Here is a 27,085-nt window from a genome sequence, read left to right as displayed (position 1 = left end):
ATGCTTTCAGAAGTGATTTGAAGCCAACTTCTGCAAGAAGCATTGTTCAGTTCACCTTAAGTTCTAATTGATCACAATTTCATTTTATATCCTCTTTTTATATATACATTGGGCCATTTTAATTTTCAATGCTCTCTACCTCCTGTCAAATCATTTCATATGTAAAACACTTTCTATGTTAGAATGTAAGCCAAGACTATACACGAGGTGGCTAGAAGGAGCTCCCAAACATGATCCTATTTTGGTCAATTAAAACAAATTCTATTACAGGAGAAGTCTTAGACTCACCTTTACTGAAGAATGTGCTAACCATAAAGCCAAAGAATATTGAAGCAATGGCATAACACATAAGAAAGACAAAGATGAAACTATAGTCACTGTAGCGGAAGATTGGCTCGTTGAAAATCTACAATAAAACAATTATGACATCATGTAAGGTACACAATAAGTAGTGTCACATAAACACAAGGGAAGAAGGAGAAAATGATGTCCCTTAATGAAACAGATCACACTGCTCAGTGATTGAAACTCAATAAGATGGAAAGTTAACTAAATAACTTATTTCTTATACAAGGGTTTAAGTTTTTCTCAGCGATTCAGTAGCCTTTGAGTTTCCATAGTGGAGACAATAAAAGCCATATTTCATCCTCCTGGCAACCTGAGACCAATCGGTCCATGTTATGATTACTTTTTCCCTTTCAAAGGATAGCTGCAGCAGGCTGCAATCAACTAGAATTAAGATATCTAATATAGTAGCTGTTAACCACTTGTAGCTACTGAGCACTTGGAATGTAGCTAGTGTGACTGAGGAACTGAATTTTAATTTTCCTTTAATTTTAGCTATTTTTAATTTAAATTAAAAAATGAAAGCAGTGTCAAATATAGATCAAGTATTTCTAGTGAAAATATAGCATATGAATTGAGATGTGCTGTAAATATAAAAAATACCCGGGGGTTTGAAGACCTAGTACACAAAAGAATGTAAAATCTCTCTTAATTTTTAAATTGGTCACATGCTGAAATTATATTTTGTATAAACTGGGTTAAATTAAATATATTATTAAAATAATTTCATCTATTATTTTTACTTTTTAAAATTTCTAGTGGCTACTAAAAATTTAATATTACATATGTGACTCATATTTCTATTGGACAGCACGAAACTAGACACTTGCCTTGGCAAAGAATAACACACATATCAAAGAGATAATAATGATATAAAAAAGGAAGAATATGAAGAAATAGGCAGCCCAGATCATCCAGTTTCTAAGTCCAATTATGAGCTGGTACTCCTGTAGAAAGTCAACACAAATCAAATATTACATATATCAGCAATTCATAGTGCTTTCACATATATTTTTCTACTTAAATTCCCAGAAAAACCTATATAAATGGGTGATATCATCTCCATTTTATGAATGAAAAAAATCAAGGCTCAGAAAGCCAAGTGTATTGATCAAAATTATGCAGTTAGGAAGGGAATTAAAATATATTTCTCCTGAGTTTTTTTTTTTCAATACTACACCTAATATTGGACCAAATGGAAGACACTTCAAATTAAACCTTGAAATATTGAGATTAAGATCTCTTTTCTCTTATACTATACTTCCAGGAATATTAGAAAAATTTATCTATGTTTTTTTGTTTTTGGTTTTTTTTTTTTTGCTGAGTAAGATTTGCCCTGAGCTAACATCTGTTGTCAATCTTCCTCTTTTTTTGCTTGAGGAAGATTAGCCCTGACCTAACATCTGTGCCAATCTTCATCTATTTTGTATGTGAGTCGCTGCCACAGCATGGCTGACAAGTGGCGTAGGTCAGTGCCTGGGATCCGAACCCACGAACCTGGGCTGCAGAAGCAGAGTGTGCAGAACTTTAACTACTTGGCCATGGTTTGTTTTTTTTTAAATCTAATTACAAGTTAGAAGTTGCCTGTATTTCTTATGCTTGTTCCTGTAAGCAATGTGTCTTTTTTCCCCCTTCTGGTTGCTTTGAAGATTTTCTTTTTGTCTTTGGTTTTCAGCAGTTTGAATATATGTCTAGGCGTGTGTGTGTGTGTGTGTGTGTGTGTTTGTGTGTTGTTTACCTGCTTTGTTTTCTCTGAGCTTCCTGGATCTGTGGTTTGATGTCTATCATTAATTTTGGAAAATCCTCTGCCATTATTTCTTTAGCTCTATTCTCATCTCTTTCTTGGCATTCCAATTATGGAAATATTATATCATTTGATATTGTCCTACACCCTTTGGATGCTTTCTTGGATTTTTACACATTGTTTTCTCTTTGCATTTCAGTTTGTGTAATTTCAGCTGTCTTGTGTTCAGTTCTCTGATCCTTTCCTCATCAAAGTCAAATCTACTGATGATCCTGTCAAAGGCATTCTTCATTTTTGTTAGCATGTTTTTTATTTCTAGAAATTCCAGTTGACTCCTTCTTATAGTTTCAATCTCTCTGATAGCATTACCTATATGATCTTGCATGTGCAGAAAAGAGTTAACAAATAAGACCTGAGAGTACTATTCTTAGAAAGGCATGTTTGCAAGGTTGGCCCTTGGCTGGTATATGGAAACCTGGATGGTAAACTGTTCCCTACACTGATATAAAACTTCTCCTAAATGATAAAGGTGGGCAACTGTGCCTAAACTGTTTGTACAAACTATATGGTTTATGCTTTCTAGGAGTCTGGAATTTTTGTACATGCTAGGCAAAGGGTACCTACATGACCAGCCCCCAATCAAAACCTTAGGTGCTAAGTTTCTAATGGACTTCCCTGGACAGGAACATCACAAACATGTTGCTGGATTTTCACTGCTGGGGCAACAGTGTACTCTGTGTTGACTCTTATGGGGTTACTTGAGGAAGCCTGCAGGTGAATTCCTCCAAGCTTTGCCTGTGTCATTTCTTCTTAGGATCCAGCTATGTTTACTTACTACACCACTATAATAAATCCTAGCTGTGAGTATAATTACATGCTGAGTCTTACAAGTCCTTCTAGTGAGTTTCAGAAAATAGGAGTGGTCTTGAGGATCCTGGACACATCTACCTTTCCCTTTAGAGCCTTTAAATTATTAATCATAGTAATTTTAAATTCCTCATCTGATATTTCCAATATCTATGTCTTAACTGAGTCTAGTTCTGATGACTGATTTGCCTCTTTGGATTGTGTTTTTTCTTAATTTTTGGTGTGCCTTATAATTTTTTGTTGAAAATTATAAGCTATCTAGGGCAGTAGATATCAAGGCAAATAGGCCTAAAATGTGGGAATTTATGTTAATTTAGCCAGGAGCTGAGTTGTGTTTGAAGTTCACTGTTACTCTAGACACTAGAGACTTCAAATTCCTCTAGTGACCCTTTTTATCTCCCTCCTTGCCTTCAGGCTTTTCCTTTCTGCTGCTCCCTAGAGACAGTTTGTCTCTGAAATTCTGCCAGCTTGGAAAATTGATAAGTGGCATCAGTATTCACTCTTCCTGTTCTGTATTTGCTGCTACTGGGATGTAATTTGCTGCTACCGTGATGTAATAACTACCCGTCAATGCTGAATATGTAGAAATAATCCAACTCTCCATATAAAATAGCTCCACAGGCCTAAAAAAAATCTTTACAGCAAGTATCAGAAAATAATTGGGATTACCTTCAATCCTTTTTCCCTTTCCCACACAATGGATCGCACGATGGAAAGTACAGTTGGAGAGAACATGAATATGAACATCAAAGGGAAGAAACTACTAGTGACCACAATTAATCTATCATGAGCATAAGCTGGGTGTGGAAATCTCTGTACAAAGACGCTGATACCATCAAACAGCTTCTTTCTAGCACTGCTCTCATGATATAGCATGATGGCCTTATCTAAGGCATGCTGCACAGCCAGGAACCCTTCTCTGATGTACCCTGCATGATAAAACAAACATTGTCAAGTAAAATAGACTAAGAAACAGCTTAGACAAAGAGCAAGGCAATTCAAGTAAGTCATAGCTTGTCACCTAAAGAAGCTAAATTTACTGTTGTATCAAGGCCAATTGAACATAATTACTCTGAGAACCTATCATGGTTTTGACATAGAACCAAGGGATACTTCTTCAGCTGAATCTGATTCACATCTTTCCAAAATTAAATATATTCAATGAAAGTGGTAGGCTTGCTAAGTACGATTTATATCTACAAAAAGAATGCAGATTTAATTAAATATTGGAGAGACGAAGACTTGGAAATATAAAAAAAGAAATAAAGCGCAGAATGACAGATATATTCTATGAGTAATACAGAATGGTCTCCAAGGAAAACTGTTTCACTGAAACCAAGCCAACTATACAACTAGAAGGCAGCTTAGGGTTTAATTTGTTTTTCTTTTACTAATTTTTTAAGGTTAGAACTCAGATAATTAACTTTAGACTTTTCTGTTTGTCTAATATGAACATTTAAAACTATGAAGTTCTTTCTAAGCATTGCTTTAGCTGTATCCCAATTTTTCTCCTGAATCTTAACATGTCATATTTTCTTCATTATTCAATTTAAAATATTTTCTAATTTCTTTGTGACTTCTTTGACTCATGGATTATTTAGAAATGTGTTGTTTAATGTCCAAATATTTGCAATTTTTCTAATTATCTTATTGTTCTCTAATTTAATTCCATTGTCATCAGAGAACATACTCTATATGATTTCAGTCTTTTTAATTTCAATGAGATTTGTTTTATGACCCAGCATAAGAATTACCCTAGTGAAAATACCATGTGCACTTAAAAAAAAATGTGTATTCTACCACTGTTGACTATTTATTCTACAATTGTCAATCAGTTCAGGGAAACTGAAAGTGTTATTCATATCATCAACTTTTTCATAATTTTTTTGTTTAGATGTTCTATCAATTGCTGAGAGAAGGATATTAATATCTCCATCTATGATTGTGGCATTGCCCAATTCTCCCTTTAATTCTGTCATTTTTACTTCATGTATTTTAAAGTTCTGTTATTAGATGCATACACATTTATAATTGTTATATCCTCCTGACAAATTGGATCTCTGTCTGGGAATCTATTTTATCTGATATGTATAAATCTGCTCCAGTCACTTTATGGTTATTGTCTTTAATCAAATTTAGGACTCTTTCAGCCATTTTTCTATACATATTTTTTTCTGCCCTCTTCTCTCTTATCCTTTAAGGACTCTAATTACACATATGTTAGAACTTTCAGTATTTCCCCACATTTCATTGAAACTCCGTTTTTAATTTTTTTTTCTGATTGAATGCATTTTATTGTTCCAAGTTCACTTACTCTTTCTTCTGTCATCTTCATTTGTCTATTAAATCTGTTCTGTATTTTCTAATTCTAGACTTTGTGTTTTATTCCTTTTTTATTGTTTCTATTTCTCTGCTGAGATTTCTTATCATTTCTTTCATTGTGCACTTATTTTCTCCTATTTCAATGAAAATAGTTATAATAGCCACCTTAAAAGTCCTTGTCTGCTAGTTCCATAATCTAGGTTTTCTTGGAGTCTATCTCAGTTGCTATTAAGGCACAGTACACAAAATCATTGTAATAGTAATATGATTATTGGTGTAAGAATAGACAGACTAATTGGAAAAAACAGAGAATTTGAGGACAGATTATTTGAAACAGTTTTTGGAAAACTGTTTCTCTCTATATGGAGAAAAATAATAGTGAATTCCTAACCAAAACTACATACAAAACTCCTCATGGATTAACAACAAAATTGTAAAAGGAAAAACCATAAAACAGAAATAGGAGAATATTTTTGAACTTAGGAGTAGGAATGGACTTCTTAAATGAAACCCAGAAAAAGCGACCACATGACAAAAAATGATGAATTACATCAAATTAAAGATTTCTGTTCAATAACGAACAGCAAGGATAAAATCAGAAATTGGGAAAAGATACTTTTAACATTTGGAACCAACAATATATCTACAATATACATGGAACTCCTGAATACTTATAAATATTTAAATACAGTTTGTGTTACATTATTTGAAACCCTGTGTTCTGTGAAGGGATTGCTGTTTTTAAGTTTTAAAATACCAAAAAGGTTCTTTTGTGGTGATATAACTGAAATATTAAGCATAGTTTCCCATTCCTCCTTTGATTCATGTAATAGATCTTAATTTTCTGCTCACTTCCCTGCCAATCCTTCTTAGTCTTTGTACCCTTGTCTTAATTTATTTATTCCTCCTTAACACGAATGTTATCTAGCATTCAGTTCTTCATCCTCCCTTGTCTGTCCAAAATTTCCCCCCAAATAGTGTGGTATTAAGCAAACCTAAGGGTATATTTCCTGTTCTCAAGTAATACGCCACTCGAAGCTAAGAAGTGAAACATCAAAATCCCAACATCTGAGAGAAAAAAAGTCATTCTCCAAAATATCTTGATCAGTTATATAAATTATTATTATACAAATTGTGAAATGTAAGTCACAGTCTTCTTTGTTCAGCAACAGTATAAAACAAAAATTTTGTGTACAGATAACAAACAAAAACCAAAGATAAACTATGAGTGTCACCACTTGGTAAGATGCGTCTGCTACCATATCATATCATTTCTTCTCTTCATGCTAAATATTGCTATGCCTCTGTCTCTCAAAACTTCCAGGAGAAATTTCATATTCCTTCCCTTGACACACTAGGTCTTTAATGACCTATTTGCCTCCTAGACTCATCTCTAATAGCCTCCCATATGCACCCTCTATTCTAACTACAAAAAAAAGCAAAAAAAGAAAAGGCTATGTAGTTCCCTAAATGTAGTATCCTGTCCTGCATGTGTTCATAATTTTACTTCCACTGCCTGGAATAATCCCCACCTATCTCTATCTAGCTAATTCATACAGGTATCTGTAGATTCAGCTTAAGTTCTTTCTTTCTCAACAGATTTAATAAAGATTATTTTTAATGACTGTCTAATAGGTACATCTATTCTCTTACTGGTTATACTGTTTCTAATTTTTGTTGCTAATGCTAGAATATGCATAGCTTTTTTCTTCTATTGAATATTTGCTAAACATAAAATCTCAATATGTTGATAAACCAAAATTCCACATTAAGGGCTTTTCAGATAAGATAATATGCAAAATAAAAATCTGAATTAAAAATAGCCATCACAATTTAAAACTTTTAGATCAAATCAATAGAATTATATATAGACATGAATAGGAAAGCAATGCCAACATATGAAAATGTATGTATTTGGAAAGCAGAACATTAAACTAAAACTACATAAAGATAAATATATTGATATAAGAATTGAAAGAGGATAAAGCATGGTATATATATAATATATATTATATATTTATATATTATTATATTTATATATATTATTGAATATATTATACAACATATAAAAATATAATTATACATATATCAGGTTTACCAAATGTATAGAATTGAAAAATAGTTTTGGTAGAATATAAGTTTAATTTTAAAAATTTCCACAGCAAGTTAAAAATAAACATATTTGTATACATATATATGCAAATATATATGATAACCATATATATATATGCTAGTATGCAACTGTGATAATAAAATAAGTATGTTTGAGGATCTGCTCACCAGGACTTCCTCCATCGTCATAATCTGGGTTCCTGGGTCCTACAGAAGGACGAACAGGAAAGAGTAAGGATGTTTTCCAGCCTACCTTGTCTGGCCACCAGATAGTCCTCTGTATCCTAACAAAACGCAAGTGATATTTTACCTAGAAGGAGCAAGAAGAAGCAAACTATGTTTAAAACCCAACAAAACTTAAAAGCAAATATTAGAAATAAAGGAAAGTTAAGTCCAGATGGGAAACCAAGTGATTTGAAAGATAAGACTCATCTGATGTCAAAGTGATTCTGAATGCCTGGAAATGACAGTGACTCCAAGCACAATATATATGTCTGATCATATCTACATTTGAAGTCCTCTAAAAATGCAGACAGTTCGCAAAAAAGAGATATACATATGGCCCATAAATATATGAAAAGCTTCTCAATGTCACACAACGAAATAAATGCAAATTAAAACTACAGAGATATCTTTCTTATCTATCAGACTGGAAAAATCAAAAGCTTAACAACACACTGTTGGCAAGGCTGTAGACAAACAGGCACTTTAATACATTGCTTGTGGGATGCAAAATGGCATAACTGTAATAGAGAATCTGGCAACGTTTAACAAAACTACATATGCATTTATTGTTTGATTCAGCAACACTACTTCCAGGAACAGACTTGGAATATACACCTCCAACAATATAAAGAAAACATATGCATGAGTTTGTTGTAATATTATTTGTGGTGGATATATATTGGAATTAACCTAATTGCTCATATACAGGAGACTGCATAAACCATGGCAGCTCTGCACAATAGAGAGCTATGTATCTGTTCAAGGTATAGTCAGAAAACAGAAATCATACCAAGTAACTGAAAGGGAATTCTAAGTTATCAATAGGAAGCAGTCACTTGCCCTAGGACTAAGGGAACAAAAACAAGAGTTTGGAATTATTAAAAACTATAAACTTAGAGGAGAGATCCTGTGGGGCTGAAAACCAAACCGCTGAGGAGGGGGCACAAGTCAGCTAGCTCACTGTCTCAAAGCTTTAAAGAAGGGTCCTTTGAGACTGGGACCTAGTCTTCTGAGAAGGAGCTCCACTTGCCTAGTTCTGGTTATCTCTGAGACAGTATGATAAGGCTGATTTTGAAAAGTGTTGAACTATCTGCAAACTGTATTTGGCTGCTGGTATGGGAAGAAAGTGCTCCTGCCAAAATAGAGAAGTGTTGCTGGGATGTCATTCACAGGAGCTACAAGCAGACAGAAAGCTAACAGGAAAGCTTAAGTTCCTTCTTCTTCCCTCAGCCTTGCCTCTAGTCTGCCTTCTAGCGCCTTTTGTTAGCAGAGTGTCATATAAAGCTGGCTGAAAAGGCAGAAATGTAGTTACAGCACTAAGGAGCAGAGTACAGAAGAATGGATTTATGGTTCAAAAAGATAAAATTGATGACTGACAAGTATGCTACCTTTTGCATAAAAAAGGCCAAATGAGGTATAGTAATTTATGTAATTATGTAATTTATGTAATTTATACTATATAGATAAATTTAAATGTATATATTTATATACATTTATATATTTATAGTATCTATATAATTTTTTTCTGTGTGTGAGGGAGATCAGCCCTGAGCTAACATCTGATGCCAATCCTCCTCTTTTTTTTTTTTTTTTGCTGAGGAAGATTGGCCCTGGGCTAACACCCATGCCCATCTTCCTCTACTTTATATGGGACGCCACCACAGCATGGATTGACAAGCGGTGCATCGGTGCACGCCCGGGATCCGAACCTGCGAGCCCTGGGCCGCTGCAGCGGAGCGCGCACACTCAACTGCTTGCACCACCGGGCCGGCTCCTATATATAATTTATATTTATCTATCAATACATTTAATTTTTGGATACATTGCAAAGGAAGTCAGAGACATTAGTACCCTTCCACCAAATACTTCAGCATTTACTAGAATTCAATATTTGTTTATAGTTCTTATTTGAGGTAAAATTTACATACAACAAAATACACAAATCTTAACTGTACATTTGCTTAACTGTACATGAGTTCTGACAAATGCATACAGCTATTGTAACCCAAATCACTATCAATTAAACATTACCTTCACCCCAGAAAGTTCTTTCATGCCCTTTTCCAGTTGATCCCCATCACACTCCCTCGGAGACATAATTTTTCTGATTTCACCATAGATCAATTTTGTCTTTTAGAGAATTTAATATAAATGGAATCATACAGTATCGTATTCTTTTGTTTAAGGCTTCTTTTACCAAGCATGATGCTTTTGAGATTCATTAATGCAACTGCTTTTTTTTAGTAGTTAATTCCTTTTTTGACACTGAACAATATTCCATAGTATACTAATTCTTTGATTGATGGATATCTGGCTATTTCTAATTTTTGGCTATCATGAATAAAGGTGCTATGAACAGTCTTGTACAACTCTTTTTGTGAAAATATGTTTTCCTTCTTTAGGGTAAATTTGTAGGAGTGTAACTGATGGATTATAGGATAGATGTGTGTTTAGTTTTATTTAAACAAATGGCAGACATTTTTCTAACCTGACTGTATAATTTTATACTCCCACCAACAGTGGCTTCACATCCTTACCAACATTTCGTATTGTCAGACTATAGTTTTAGCCTTTCTGGTGGGTGGTTAGTGGTATGTCAATGTGGTTTAAATTTGCATTTTCCTGATTTCTAATGATATTGCACACTTTTTCATGTCTTTATTGGATATTTGTATATCTCCTTTAAAGAATTATCTATTTAAACTTTTACTCATCTTTGAAATGCTTGGTTTTTTATTACTGAGTTGTAGGACTTTTAAAAATATCTTGGATACAATACACTGTCACATATATGCTTACAAATAAATTCTCCAACAGTGTGTCTTGATAATTCACTTCATTAAGTGTATTTAAAAAAATTAAACTTATGAAGATAATTGTAGATTTACACGCAGTTGTAAGAAATAATAAATGGATTGTATGTAATCTTTACTTTTCTCCAATGGTAACATTTCATAAAATTATAATATCACAACTAGGATATTGACATTGGTACACGTCTCTAATCTTATTCAGAGTCCCCCAGTTTTACTTGTACTCAGATGTGTGTATGTATTAAGTTTTGTACAATTTTATCACGTGTGCAAGTTCTTGTGCCCACCACCACAGTCAAGATACCAAGCAGTTCCATCAGCCCTTTTTTCCAATAGCTATCCTCTGACAACTAAGAATACGTTCTCCATTTCTAAAATTTAGTAATTTAAAAAATGTTATATAAATGGAATCAGACAGTATTAATTTTTTAGGACTGGCTTTTTTTCACTCAGCATAATTCCTTGGAGATTCATTTAAATAGTTGTGTGTGCCTATTTATTTAACTTTTATTGTGGTAAAATACATATAACATAAAATTTACCATCTTAACCATTTTTAGGTTTACAGTTCAGTGGTTTTAAGTACATTCACATTGTTGTGCAATCATTAACCACCATCCATCTCCATACCTCTTTCCTCTTGTAAAACTGAAATGCTATACCTATTAAACAATAATTACTTATTCTCCCCTCCCCCCAGCTCCTGGCAACCACCATTATACTTCCTGTCTCTATAATTTTGACTACTCTAAGCACCTCATGTAAGTGGAATCATGCAGTAGTTGTCTTTTTGTGACTGATTTATTTCACTTAGAATAATGTCCTCAAGGTTCGTTCATGTTGTAGCATATAACAGAATTTCCATCCCTTTTGAGGCTGAATATTCTATTGCATGTATATATCACATTTTGCTTATTAATTCATTCATCAATGGACACTTGGGTTGCTTCCACATTGTAGCAACTGTGAATAATGTTGCTGTGAACATGGGCGTACAAACATCTCTTTGAGAACCTGTTTTCAATTCTTTTGGGTATATACATACCCAGAAGTGGAATTGCTGCTTCATGTGACACTCCTATTTTTAATTTTTTAGGCCTTCCATACCGTTTTCATAGCAGCTGTACCATTTTACCAACAACAGTGCACAAGAGTTCCAATTTCTCCACATCCTCACCAACACTTGCTTGCTTTCTTCTTCTTTTTTCCTTTGTGAGGAAGATTGGCCCTGAGTTAACATCTGTGCCAACCTTCCTCTACTTTCTATGGGACACCACCACAGCACGGCTTGATGAGCAGTGTGTAGGTCTGTGCCCAAGATCTGAACTTGTGAACCCCGGGCCACCGAAGTGGAGCGCAGGAACTTAACCACTATGCCACTGGGCCGGCCCTCTCTTTTTTCTTATAGTAGCCATCCTAATGGGTGTGAGGTGGTATCTCATTGTAGTTTTGAGTCACATTTCCCAATGATTAGTGATGTTGAGCATTTTATCATGTGCCCATTGGCCATTCACAATATGTATCTTCTTTGGAGAAATGTCTATTCAAGTCCTTTGCCCATTTTTGAGTTGGGCTGTTCGTTTTTTGTTGTTGACTTTTAGGAGTTCTCTATATATTCTGAATATTAATCCCTTATCAGATATACGATTAGCAAATATTTTCTCCCTTTCTATGGGTTGCCTTTTTTTTCTATGGATAGTGTCTTTTGATGCACAAAAGTTTTTAATTTTTCATGAGGTTCAATTTGACCCTTTATTCTTTTGTTACCTGTGTCTTTGGTGTCTTATCCAAGAACTCATTGCCAAATTCCATGTTGTGAGCGTTTGTCCTATGTCTTCTTCTAAGGGTTTTATAGTTTTAGGCCTTACATTTGGTCTTTGATCCATTTTGAGTCAATTTTTACATATCGTGTTAGGTAAGGGTCCAGATTCATTCTTTTGCATGTGGATAACCCAGTTTTCCCAGCTCCATTTGCTGAAAAGACTGTCCTTTCCACATTGAATGGTTTGGCACCCTGTGGAAAATCATTTAGCCATACATGTGAGGTTTTATTTCTGGCCTATTTTATTCCATTGGTCTATATGTATGTCTTTATGTCAATACCACACCGTTTTGATTACTGTAGCTTTGTAGTAAATTTTGAAATCAAGAAGTGTGAGTCCCCCAGTTTTGTTCTTTTTCAAGATTGTTTTGGCTATTCAGGGTCCCTTGAGATGCCACATGAATCCTAGACTGGGTTTTTCTATTTCCGCAAAAAACGTCACTGGAAATTTGATAAAGATTGCATTGAATCTGTATATTGCTTTGTGTAGTATTGACATTTTAAGAATATTAAGTCTTCCAATCCATGGAGATGAGATGTGTATCCATTTATTTATATCTTCTTTAATTTCTTTCAGCAATGTTTTGTAGTTTTCGTTGTACAAGTCTTTTACTTCCTTTAGATCTTAAGTATTTTATTCTCTTTGATGTAAATTCAATTTACAATACAATTCTCTTATTGTAAATGGAATTGTTTTTGTAATTTTCTTTTCAGATTATTCATTGTTTGTGTATAGAAATGCAACTGACTTTTGACTGTTGATTTTGTATCCTGCTACTTTGCTGAATTCACTTATGCTCTAACAGCTGTGTGTGTGTGTGTGTGTGTGTGTGTGTGTGTGTGTGTGTGTGTGTGTGTGGTCCTTAGGGTTTTCTACATATAAAGTCAATTCATCTGTGAACAGAAGTAATTTTACTTCTTCCTTTCCATTTAGATGTCTTATATTTCTTTTTATTGACTAATTTCTGGCTAGAACTCCCAGTACTATGTTGAATAGAAATGGTGAAAGCAGGCTTCTTTGCCTTGTTCCTGTTCTTAGAGGAAAAGCTTTCAGTCTTTCACTATTGAGTATGTTTGCTGTTGGTGTTTCATAAATGGCTTTCATTATGTTGAGCTAGTTTCTTTCTATTCCTATTTTATTGAGTGTTTTAATCACGAAAGAGTGTTGAATTTTCTCAAGTGCTTTTTCCACATCCATTGAGATGATCATGTGTTTTCTTTTTTCCCTTCATTTTGTTGACCGATTATTAAATTGGTCAATTTTCATATTGAACCATTCTTGCATTCCAGGAATAAATCCCACTTGGTCATGTTGTATAATCATTTTAAGATGCTGCTGAAGTGTGTCTAATCTATTTTTTGGATGATTTTTGCATCAATGTTCATAAGAGATAGTGGTCTGTAGTTCTTCTTGTAGTGTCTTCGTTTGGCCTTGGGATCAGGGCTATGCTGGCCTCATAGAAAGAGTTAAGAAGTACTCCCTTTTCTTTATTTTTTTTTTGGAAAAGTTTGAGAAGGATTGGAATTAGTTCTTCTTTAAATGTTTGGTAGAATTCACCAATAAATCAGGTCCAGGGCTTTTCTTTGTTGGAAGACGTCTGATAACTGATTCAATCTCCTTACTAGTTATAGGTCTATTTAGATTTTCTATTTCTTCATGACTTAGTCTTAGTAGGTTTTGTACTTCTAGGAATTTGTCCATTTCACACAGGTTATCCAATTTTTTGGCACACAATTGTTCACAGTACTTCTTCATAATCCTTTTATTTCTGTGAAATTGGCAGTAATGCCCCCACTTTCATGTCTGATTTTAGTAATTTGAATCTCTTGTTTTCTTAGTCCATCTAGCTAAGGTTTGTCAATTTTGTTGATCTTGAAGAATCAACTTCTGGTTTCATTGATTTTCTCTACTGTTTTTCCATTCTCTATTTCATCTACCTCTACTCTAATCTTTATTATTCTCTTCCTTCTAGTGGCTTTGGGTTTAGTTTGTTCTTCTTTGTCTAATTACTTAAGTTGTAAAGTTAGGTTGTTGATTACAGATGTTTCATGTTTTTAATGTAAGCATTTATAGCTATAAATTTCCCCCTTAGCATTGCTTCTGTGGCATCCCATAAATTTTGGTATGTTGTGTTTTCATTTTCATTCATCTTCAAATAATTTCCTTTGTGATTTCTCCTTTGATCCATTTGTTGTTTAAAAGTGTATTTTTTAATTCCCACAAATTTGTGAAATTTTCCATTTTACTTTTGTTACTGATTTCTAACTTCATCCTCTTGTGGTCAGAGAAGATTCTTCGTGCGATCTCTATCTTTTTAATCTATTGAGACTTAATCTGCGGCCTAATATATACTCTATCAAGAAAAATGTCATGTGTGCACTTGAGAAGAATGTGTATGTTGTTGTTGTTGGGTAGAGTGTTTTGTAAGTATGTTAGATCTGGGTGATTTATTGTGTTCTTCACGTCCTCTATTTCCTTACTTATACTCTGTCTGGTTGTTCTATCCATTATTGTGAGTGGAGTGAACTCACAATATTATTGTAGAACTGTAAAATTATTGTAGAACTGTCAATTTTCCCTTATATTCTGTCAGTTTTTGGTTCATATATTTTTATGGTATGTCATTAGGTGTATAAAAGTTTATAATTGTTATATCTTTCTGTTGTATTGAAACTTTTATTAGTATATAATGTTCTTGTCTCTTGTAACCTTTTTGACATAAAGTCTATTTTGTCTGATATTAGTATAGCCACCCTTGCTCACATTTAGTTACTATTAGTATGGAATATCTTTTTCCATACTTTCACTTTCAACCTCTTTGTGTGTTTGGATATGAAGTGAATCTCTTATAGACAGTATATAGTTAGATCATGTATTTTTATCCATTCTGCCAATCTCTGTCTTTTGATCGGAGAGTTTAATCCATTTACACTTAAATTATTGACATGGAGGGACTTATTTCTGTCATTGTACTATTTGTTTTCTATGTGTCCTATAGTGTTTTTTTGTACCTCATTTCCTGCATTACCATCTTCTTTTGTGTTTAGATTTTTTAATTACATTAAAAACATTATTAATTACTAATTTATTAATTAATTAAAAACATTAACAGAGAAATTTTTAAATTCATTTCCTTCTGTGTATATTCTATAGTTATGTTCTTTGTGGTTGCCATGGGGATTACGTAAAATATCTTATAGTTATAACAACTTAATCTCCTCCTTCTTTATATATTCTGGATGTTAAACCCTCAGCAGATATACGATTTGCAAATATTTTCTCCCATTCTATTGGCTGTTTTTTCACTCTCTTGATAATGTCCTTTCAGGCACAAAGTTTTTTATTTTGATAAAGTCCGATTTATATAAGTTTTTTTCTTTTTTTAGTCATGCTTTGGTGTCATATCTAAGAATCCATTGCCACATCAAGGTTATAAATATATACTCATATGTTTTCTTCTAAGAGTTTTATGTTTTTAGCTCCTATATTTAGATCATTAGTCCATTTTGAGTTATTTTTTGTATATGGTGTGAGGTAGGGGTACACTCTCATTCTTTTGCTTGTGGAAATTCAGCTGTCTTAGCATCATTTGTTGAAGAGACTGTTCTTTCCCACTGAATAGACTTTGCACCATTTTCAAATATCAATTGGCCATAAGTATATGATTTTGTTTCTGGACTTTCAATTTTATTCCATTAGTCTATCTCTATTCTTATGCCAGTACCACACTGTTTTAATTACTGTAGCTTTGCAGTAAGTTTGCAACCAGAAAATGTGAATCATCTGACTTTGTTCTTTTTCAAGACTGTTTTGGCTATTTGGGCCTCTTGCAATTCTATACGAATTTGAAGATAGCTTTCCTCTTTCTGCAAAAAATGTTGGAATTTGGGGCCGGCCCAGTGGCACAAGTGGTTAAGTGTGCTCCCTCTGCTGTGGCGGCCCAGGGTTCGCAGGTTCGGATCCCAGGCACGCACTGACATACTGCTTGTCAAGCCATGCTGTGGTGGTGTCCCATATTAAGCAGAGAAAGATGGGCACGGATGTTAGCCCAGGGCCAATCTTCCTCAGCAAAGGGAGGAGGATTGGCATCAGATGTTAGCTCAGGGCTGATCTTCCTCACACACACACAAGAAGTTAAAAAAGAAAGGTTGGAATTTTGATAGGGATTGTAATGAAACTGTAGGTAGTTATGGGTAATACCAACACCTTAACAATATTAAGTCTTCCTACCCATGAACTTGGACTGCCTTTCCATTTATTTAGGTCTTCTTTAATTTCTTTCAGATATGTTTTGTAGTTTTCAGGGCACACTCTTTGCACCTCACTGGCTAAATTTATTCCTCTGTATTATATCCTCTGCTCTGCCCACTCTACTATTAAGACCTCCAACTAATTTTTGATTTATTATATTTTAAGTTTATAACTTATATTTCTTTGCTAAGATTTTCTTTTTTTTAAAGACCATTTTAATTTGTTGTTGAAACTTTTTATGATGGCTGCTTTACAATCTTTGTCAGATAATTTCAACCTCTAGTTAATCTCAGTGTTCACATCAGTTGACTGTCTTTACTCATTTAAATTGTGGTTTTCTTGGTTCTTGGTGTGACAGATGATTTTCTATTTTATTCTGTTGATTTTGTCTATTACATTAGGAGACTCTGGATACTATTTAAATCTTTTATTACATCAGGCAGTCAGTCTATTTCAGTTTAGCATGCAGGTACTGGCCTACTTTTGTGAGCTGAGGTTTCAGTGACAATTTAATTTTCAGAGGCTTTTTAGTATTAATTTGGTCTCTTAGTTTATGTGGTGCCACTGGGGCTCCCACTGGTTCCTGCCTGTACTGCCTAAGGGAACAGAAGAGGTTTTCTTCTGGGGGAAGATGAGGACCATGGGACAAAGAGCCTTCCCAGGCTGGAACTCTTGTGTTCCTCTTGCCAGTTCCACCTGTCTGCCCTGGTGTCTCCCTGTGGGAGAGAGGATTTTTAGGCCCAAAGGAAGGAAGAGGCTTTCCTGACTCAAGCAATTACAGCAGGATCCTATCTGTCTATATGGGACAGAGATTGCTTCTTGAGTTTGGGATTTCTTGTGGTGGGGCCCCCTACCACCATCCCTTGGCTACCCTTATCTATCTGGACAAGAAAAGGGAGTCTCATACCCATAGGGTCAAAGGGGCTGCCTAGGCCAGCCACTTGTTCTGGCTGGGTCCCCCTTGATGGTTATACTGGCCCACTCACCCCAGTGTCTTGCCATGAGGGGTGTCTCAGGCCTGTGGAGATGAAGACAATTCCCAGACTGGGCCACTTGTGGCTGAGTCCCTCTGGCTCCTGTGCCTCAGTATATAGCAGCAGGGGAGGGGCATGTGAGGCCTGGCGGGGAAGGAGAATATTTCTCCTGGCCAACAATTGTTAGCAGGACTCCCTATCCATTCCTCATTGTCAGGGGTGTCAGAGTCACTTGATGTCAGAAAGGCTTCCACTTGCACCTGGAGTGGAATGAGCCTATCTAGGCTGCCTTCTATTGCTATGCTAGGAGTCAGAAAATGTTGGGTCTTTGTTGCCTTCTGCTGGTCAGGGTACATTAAGATGTGCGCCCCTGTGTTGCTCCTCCAGGCCTGGGGTCTTAAACTAGTTTGCAGCCTTCTTACCACCTTTCAGAGTTTTTCGTTGTTTGCCTCTGCACTATTTCCAGGGTTTACAGTTCTGCTTAGTGAGGAGGGGCAGGCAGAAATGAGTCCACACCATCTTGTCTAGACCAGAAGTCAACAGTGTCTTTTGATGAGCAGAAGTTTCTAATTTTGATAAACCCTAATCTATTAATTTTTTCTTTTATGGTTATTGCTTTCTGTGACCTGAAAACTTTTGCTATCCCCCAGTAAAGACGATACTTGTCTATGTTTTACATTAAAAGTATTATAGTTTTAGCTTTCACTTTTAAATCTATAATCCACAATGAATTACTTTTTGTGTGTAGAGTGAGGTAAACTCAAGGTTTATTTTTTCCACATATATATCCAATCATTACAGCACTATTTTTTGAAAACATCTTCCTTCCCCCCATTAGATTTCTTTGGTGCCCCTGTCAAAATTCAAACAATTGTATTAAAGAGAGTTTATTTCTAGGCTTTCTGTTCTGTTTCATAGATCTATTTGTTGATCAATGCCACTAACACACGGTAGTGATTATTGTAGCTTTATAATAAGTCTTGAAGTCAAGGCTATAAGTCCCCTAACTTTGTTATTCTTTTACAAAATTCTTTTGGATATTTTTAAGTCCTTTGCATCTTCATATACATTTAGACCTGATAAACAGGAAGTGACAAGTACTCTAAATGCCCTCGTAAGACATCTGCTTACCAGAGGTTGAGAAATAAAGCCTATAAAGATTCAGAGCCTTGCTAATTGGTGAAGTTTTTATGGGTCAATGTCTAGGGTATGCCAGGATATGCCCTTAAAGTAAAAATAATTTGTTGCACACTGTACTCCTAACCACTTAAAAGAAGCACTGCACTTGGTGGGCCTCTTTTTGCCAAGGCCTCTTTTTTTGAAAGTTAGAGGTGGCACATACCACACTTGAGAGTAGTGGTCAGATATATTCATCAAGTGAAAATTTTCAGTGGGGCCCAGAACATGAAATAGGTCTGCAGTAGGGATAAAGGCACACAATAAGCCTCAGACAAGGGACCCCTTTTATAGTGAAGGAGGTACAGTGATGGGTATCTGACCACTGGATCTATAGTTCTTACCATATTCCACATCACTCAGAAGCAGCAGACCTGAGAGAAGAAATTGAAGTGGTCTACTAAATTTCATCTAAGGCACCAGCTTTGGGACAACACTGTTAATCTGGGACACTGTTCTACAGGATGCAGTCTATGTAATTAACAATAACTAATATATGTTTCTGTGTCTCCAGTAGCTAGAACATAAGGGTATGGGAACCAAGGCGTGGAAGTAGATTGGCCCTTCTTATCATCACTCCCAGATACCTGCTTATGGAATTTATACTTCCCATCCCCATAACCTTAAATTCTGCTGCATTAAAGGCCTTGTTTCATGGGATAGGAGGAACACTTCCAAGAGAGGACACAATAAAGCTTCCACTGAGACTTGCATGATTACCTGGTAATGCTAAGCTACTCACAGTGGTGCATCAGAAAATAAACAAGTTACTATATGAAAGGGAGCAGTTAACCACGATTAACATGAAGGGTTGCTGTTACACAATGAAAGCAGAGAGAGATATGTCTGAAACTTGTCTGGGGTGCCTCTTGGTGCTTACTTTTCCATTGATAACAGTGAACACACATTTTTAACAACCATGGCCTGACAACCGAGAACTCAAGAAGGGTATGGTTCACCTAGACAGGTAAGCAAGCTATACCCTCTGAAGTGCTGGTCGAGAGTGACTAAAATCTAGACTGTGAATGTGTAAATATTTCCTTATATTAAAATCCTTCTGTTGAAATACCTACAGTAGTGTCTGTGTTCCCATATGGATTTTGACTAATAGAAATATGCACAGATTATGATGACAGGACAGAAAAGGAAAGGTTGGGTGTGAGAATTGAATGGGAGTTTGAATGGGAGTTCACAGTAGTACCTCTATGGTAGAGAAAACAAAGTGACCAAAATCCCAGAAACAAAAAGTAATATTGTGCATTCATGGAACCTCTAGCATTTAACTATTATTGGAGCATTAAGTGTGGTAAGGATGGCAGAGATAGGATTGGAGAGATATCCAGGCACCAGGATATCAGGATATGCACAGATAGCCATATATCCTGTGCACAGCACTCTGGACATGAGCCTGAGTCAATGGGAAGTCACTAAAGTCTTTTTATCATGACAGTGACATGATTATATCTGAGATTTAGATGTATTATTGTGGCACTTGTAGGTAAACAAAAGATCCTGTCAAGAAAGTCAGCTAAGATGGGGAAAAGCTGGTAGATATTAGAAGGTCTATGCTATACATGAAGTCATCAACAGAGATCAAAAGGTTTGTTTAGAACACCTCAAAACAGACCAAACAGCATGCTGTACACTAGATCCCCAGAACTTATTCATCTTAAATATTCTCACCACACACAAAAAATAGTAATTCTGTGAGGTGATGAATGTGTTAACTAACCTTATAGTGGTAACCATTTTACAATATATATGTGTTTCAAATGATCACACTGTATGTCTTAAACTTATACAATGTTATATGTCAATTCTATCTCAATAAAGCTGGAAAAAAACCAGACCAAGCACTCGGGCAAATAATTTGGGGAATTTTGGTATCAGGAATCTAGTTTGAATATTTGGGGACACACGCACAATCAGTAATGAGAACGAAACTTGAAATGGCACTGAAGACACTTTGAGCCAATGTATATTGTTGAGCCTAAATCTGTATCAGCACATGGATAACTTTGACTTAGTAAGTGGAAGTTGGTACAGAAGAATGGAGTCATGGAAGGATGGGACACACAGAAAGAATAGTACTATCCTACTAGTGGTCTTATTAATCTTGCCTTCCACTAACAAGCATCTGTGTTCTAAACACAGAATTTGGCTCCATATCTACATATTATAGACTGACTATTTACTTCCTTCGCCACCAGGATAGAATGTTGATAAGATCTGCTAAGGAGACACCAAGTTCAAAGTACTTTCTCTCTCCTTCTCATGGGTTATGCTATAATCAGACACTTTTCAGTGCCTATAGAGGTCCTAATTTTGAATCAATGCGGCTGAATTTTCTCTAAAGATATATGAAAGGACTTAAATTCTGTGTTTCATTTAAAGAAAGAGGATTTTTCCACACTTCTTAGTGAAGATGCATCTGCTTTGAGGCTTATTTATTTTACCACCTTTTGTAGAACTCGAAGCATTGCTTGAGTAGTCAAAGTTTCCCATGAGTCTAAGGCCTTCTCTGTAGAAGATACAGTTCTTCCCTTATCAGCATAATGCAACAGTTAAGAGTACAGGCATTAAAGTTACCCAGATCTGGATTCACATTCTTTCCCTATTGTATACTAGAAGTTTGATCTTAGGAAAATTCATTTCTTCATTTATAAAATAGAGTTAATACTACCAAATTCATTAAAATCCTAGAAACTGGAAGTGTAATTACTGGAAAACTATTTAGAAAACTCTAAATAAAACTTTCTCACCTGAAGTGGCAGAGGGTCATTGCTGTTTTTGAAGTCATGGTCAAAAACAATGGCAGCCAGCACTTGCCGAGATTCATAGTCATACTTAATGTACTTCTCAAACTCAGTTTCTGAAGAAAAGCCTCGAACTATGAAGAGGTAAAATTGTTCACTTACATAAAAATATTTGATAATCCCTCCTAAGAGGTGAGATACTACCTTACATGGACAAAAGCCTATCCAAATATTGTAAATTTAAAAACACTGTTTCTCAAATATTGGTATCACAACTACTTAATGACTATTAGAAGTTATAAGCAATTTTAGCTATTTTATAAAATTTTACTACAATTTTAAATAATAATCGTTATAAAACATATATAAAGATAAGTCATTAGTCATCAGGGATAAGCAAATAAAAATCACGAGATACCACTTCATATCCACTGAGATAGCTATAATCAAAAAGGTAGATGATAACAAGTGCTGGTGAGGATGTAGAAAACTTGGAACCTTCATACACTGCTGACCACAATGTAAAATGGTACAACAACTTTAGATAACAGTCTGGCAGTCTCTCAAAAAGTTAAACATAGACTTACCATATGACTTACTCATTCCACTCTTAGGTATATACCCAAGAGAAATGAAAACATATGTCTACATAAAACTTGCTGCCAAATGTTCACAGCAGTATTATTTATAACAGCTAAAAGGTGGAAACAACCTAAGTGTCCATCAACTGAAGAAGGATATAGCAAATGAATGTAGTGTATGCATACAATGGGATATTATTCAGCAATAAAAAGGAATGAAGTATTGATACATGCTACAACATGGATGAACCTTGAAAATATTATGCTAAGTAAAGAAACTAGTCACAAAAGACCACATATTGCATTTATATAAAGTTTATATAAAAGGTTTATAGTAGGCAAATTTATAGAGACAGAAAGTGGATCAGTGTTTTCCTAATCCTGGTTGGGATGGGAAATAGCAGGGTCATGGCTAAAGGTTACAGGATTTATTTTTGGTGACGAAAATGCTCTAAGATTGTGGCAATGATTGTACAACTCTGTGAATATACTAAAAGTCATTGAATTGTACACTTTAAATAGGTGAATGTATGGTATGTACATTGTATCTCATAAAAGCTGTTTTAAAAGAAACAAGATAAATCATGAGGTAGAGATCACTTCAAACTGCTTTTTCTTTTTTTTAAAAAAAAGTCACTTGATGGCTCAATAGCTGTTAAGCTATAGAGAGATAATAGAGGAAGGAGTCAGTGAAGATAGATCAGTAGAAATTACCTAATCTGAACAAGAAAGAAAAAAAAGAGACTAGAAAGAAGTTGAATAGAGCCTCAACAACCTGTAGGAAAATACAAAATGTCTAGCATTTGTGTCATCATTGTCCTAGGAGAGAAGAAAGAGGCCATGTTGAAAAACAATTTTGAGAAATAATTGTTGAAAATTCGCCAAATGTGGTGAAAGATAGAAACTTACAGATTCAAAAGGCTCAGTGAACCCCCAAGAGACTAAACCAAAATCAATTTACACTCAGACAAATCATAAACCAACTTTTGACAAATAAAGACAGAAAATATCTTGACAGCAGCCAGAGAGAAATGACACATTACCTATAGAGGAAAGAGGATTCAAATGACTGCAGATTCTTTTCAGAAACCAAGGAGGTAACAAGTAAGTGGCAAATATTTTTTAAATGTTGAAAGAAAATACTGTCAACCCAGAATTTTATACCCAATGAAAATAACCCTTCAGTAATGAAATAAAGACATTCTCAGATGAAGGAAAACAAAGAGAATTCATTGCTAGTAGACTTGCTATAAAAAATTGTTAAGGGAAGTTCTTCAGAAAGAAGGAAAATAATATCAGAAGAAAACTTGGAACTTTGAGAATGAAAGAAGAGCAACAGCTATGGTAAATACCTGGGTAAACAGTTTTCTTAAGTTCTTTAAAATATGTGTGTGAATTATAACATTTTCTGATGAAGTTTTCAACTTATGTAAGTATGAAAACTACAACATAAAGAGGGAAATATAAAGACACCTATATACTGGTAAACATTTGACATTACATAAAGTGTAACATATTAGTTCTAAGTAGACTGTGAAAAATTAAGTATGCATATTTTAACTCTAAGGGCAACCACTAATAATATATATCATAAGTCCAGTTTATCCATTTTTTTCTTTCATGATGATGCTTTTGATGTCAAGTCTCAGAATTCTTCAACTAACTCTAAGTTACAAAGATTTTCTCCTGTGTCCTTTCCTAAATGTTTTATCATTTTACTTTCAGATCTGTGACCCATTTTGATGTAATTTTTGCATAAGGTGTGAAGTTTCATTGTTTTAGCCATTGATGTCCAATTGTTCAGCACAATTTGTTGAAAGATTATCCTTCCACTGAATTCTTTTGCATCATTGTAAAAAATATTTTGGCATATTTGTGTAGGTCTACCTCTGGCTTCTCAATTCTGTTTCATTGATCTGTGTGTTTACCCCTCCGCAAATACCACACTGTTTTTATAACTATAGTTATGTTGTCTTAAAATTGGGAAGTGTGATTTCTCCAACTTGATTCTTTTTTGCTACATTGTTTTAGCTCCAGCAGAAAAAAACTTAATAATAAATTTTTCAGAAAACTTTAATTTCTAACCTTTAATACTGATGTTTAGATTCCTCTTCACATTCTCAGTGATCTCTTTTACCACATCAATATTAGAAGGCAAATAAATCAATTCCCACTCTTCAGGGTTTTTGAGGAAAGAAGGCAGAGTACTGATGGGTTGAGAAGTAAAATTGTAAGGCCCCAAAATTTTCAAATGAATATGTATACGGAATAGCAAAAGCATCATTGGAAACATCAACGCTGTGAAGACTTCCATTATTAAATTAATAAACTGCCTCCTCTAGAACAGGAACAAAAAGATGGTGTTAATTATCTTAAGAGAACATATTCAATGCACACAGATAGTTCTACCATATTAAGTTTCTGCAAGTTTCACTCTGGAAGAGCCAGTGTTTCCTGGAATGTCTCATACCACTTCCACCTCCTCCCAACTTTATTATAGGTCATACTATACTATTGATTAACTCAGTTTTATATATTTGGAGCTACCTACAGCTCTGGAATTGATTTTTTAAAAGCACACATACACAGACATACATGCACACACACAGAGAAAACCTGAATTGCAACAAATGGGCATTTATGAACATTTTCCACGGCTACCTTTACCTACCTTTAAGGTAAAATTTTTCCAGAGAAGCACTGCAAACTGGCTGAGTGTCAACAAATCCATTCTTCTATAGAAAGGGTATATTCAACTCCAGGTAAAGAGGAACGGTTTTTTAATGTTAAGTTACCTAATAATGTGAACATCAAGAAAATAACAGTATTATTTCTTTCTCCTAATTTTCTCCTTAATCAGCCTCAAAAAATGATATCAAGAATAACTATGTATTTGAAATAAATAAAATTATATTGTTTCTATTTTTATATTAACTTACTTAATATCTAATGAAGTTCTAGTACATTTAAAACACAAGGAAACAGAAAAATGAATAACAGCAAGATGTGGTTCTATCTCTCCAGATGGCATAAAGCTAAAAAGATCTGATTTTTCTTATTCGGTTCCAGGAGCAGATGGCTTCATAAGTGAATTCTACCAAACATTTAAAGAAGAATTAACACTAATCCTCAAACTCTTCCAAAAAACCTGAAGAGGAGGGAACACTTCCAAACTCATTTTAGGAGACCAGCATTACCCTGATACCAAAGCCAGATAAGGACACTACAAGAAAAGAAAACTACAGGCCAATATCCCTGATAAAGAGATGCAAAAATCCTCAAAATATTCGAGCAAAGCAAATTCAACAGCACATTAAAAGGATCATATATCATGATCAAGTGGGATTTAACCCTGGGATGCAATGATAGTTCAGTATATGCAAATTAATAACTGTGATACACCACATTAACAGAATGAAGGATAATGATTGTATGATCATCTTAATAGAGATGCAGAAAAAGCATCTGACAAAACTCAACACCCTTTCATAATAAAAGTACTCAGCAAATTAGGTATACAAGAAAGGTATCTCAACATAATAAAGGCCATTTATGATAAGCCCACAGCTGACATCATATTCAATAGTGAAAAACTGAAAGCTTTTCCTCTTAGATCTGGAGCAAGGCAAGGATGCCCACTCTTGCCACTTCTACTCAACATAGTACCGGAAATCCTAGCCAGAGCAATTATGCAAGATAAAGAAACAAAACACTTCCAAATCAGAAAGGAAGAAGCAAAACTGACTCTGTTCACAGGTGGCATGATCTTATACATAAAAACCCCTAAAGACTTCACACACAAAAAATGTTAGAACTAAACAAACTAACAGAACTAATCAAATGAATTCAGCAAAGTTGCAGGACACAAAATCAACATACAAAAATCAGTTGTGTTTCTACAGACTAACAAACTATCTGGAAAGGAAATTAAGAAAACAATCTCATTTACCCTAGCACCAAAAAGAATAAGATACTTAGGAATAAACCTAACCAAGGAGGTGACAGACTCGTACACTGAAAACTATGAAACAAGGATGAAAGAAATTAAAGCAGACATAAATAAATGGAAACATCCTGTGTTCATGGATCAGAAGATTTAAAATGTCCATACAACCTAAAACGATCTACAGATTAAATGCAATCCCTATCAAAATTCCAATGGCATTTTTTGACCAAAATAGAAAAACAATCCTAAAATACATATGGAGCCACAAAAGACCCTGAATAGCCAAAGCAACCTTGAGAAATAAAAAAAGTTAGAGGCATCATACTTCCTGATTTCAAAATATATTACAAAGCTACAGCAATTAAAACAGTGTGGTACTGGCAAAAAACAAAAACAAAAAAACACCACCAGACATATAGATCAACAAAACAGCATAAAGAATCCAGAAATAAATCCACACATATATGGTCAACTGATCTTCAACAAGGATGCCAAGCACACACAATGAGGAAGGGTAGTCTGTTCAACAAATGATCTTGGGAAAACTGGGTATTCACATGCAAACATATGAAGTTTGACCCTTATCTTAAACGATACACCAAAATCAACTCAAAATGGATTAAGGATTTAAATGTAAGACCTGAAACTGTAAAACTCCTAGAGAAAAACAGCGGAAAAAAGCTTTTTGACACGGGGCTTGGCAGTGATTTCTGAGATATGACACCAAAGCACAGGCAACAAAACTAAAACTAGACAAGTGTGACTATATCAAAATTTTCATATATTTATTGGGTATTTGCATATCCTCTTTTGTGAGGTAACTGTCCAAGTCTTTTACCAATTTTTATTGGAGGAGCAACCTTTCCTTATTGTTTGATGGAAGAGTTCATTACATATTCTAGTACAGATTCCTTTAAATATAAATCTGGCAAATATCTTCTCCAACTCTATGACTTGTCTTTTTACTCTCTTCAAAGCATCTTTTGATGAAGAAAGCTCTTTATTTTAAGTTAGTCTAAGCAACCAGTTTTTTTTGTGTCCTGTTTAATAAAAATATGCCTACTCCAAGTTGTTCTTCTATATTCTTTTCTAAATGTTTTGTTTTTCTTTTCACCTTTAAATCTACTCTCCACTTTTAATTGATTTTTAT

The 27,085-nt window shown here is 34.6% G+C and overlaps 1 protein-coding gene across 1 annotated transcript in view; it reads right to left on the bottom strand.

Annotated features, from left to right (window-relative positions):
• LOC131422011 (phospholipid-transporting ATPase ABCA3-like) overlaps positions 1 to 24,776 on the bottom strand; it is a 206,546-nt gene extending 181,770 nt beyond the window's left edge. The window contains 7 exon segments of the mRNA XM_058568871.1: positions 289 to 406; positions 1,176 to 1,292; positions 3,626 to 3,885; positions 7,559 to 7,700; positions 21,415 to 21,542; positions 24,075 to 24,327; positions 24,661 to 24,776. Coding sequence (XP_058424854.1) covers positions 289 to 406; positions 1,176 to 1,292; positions 3,626 to 3,885; positions 7,559 to 7,700; positions 21,415 to 21,542; positions 24,075 to 24,327; positions 24,661 to 24,720 — 1,078 coding nt within the window. The 5' untranslated portion in view covers positions 24,721 to 24,776.
• Positions 24,777 to 27,085: the final 2,309 nt, after the last annotated feature.

This window comes from Diceros bicornis, chromosome 26 (assembly GCF_020826845.1).
Source record: "Diceros bicornis minor isolate mBicDic1 chromosome 26, mDicBic1.mat.cur, whole genome shotgun sequence".
Taxonomy (NCBI): Eukaryota; Metazoa; Chordata; class Mammalia; order Perissodactyla; family Rhinocerotidae; genus Diceros; species Diceros bicornis.
The sequence above is the reverse complement of the archived record's forward strand: the minus strand, read 5'-3'. Positions and strand labels throughout refer to the sequence as shown.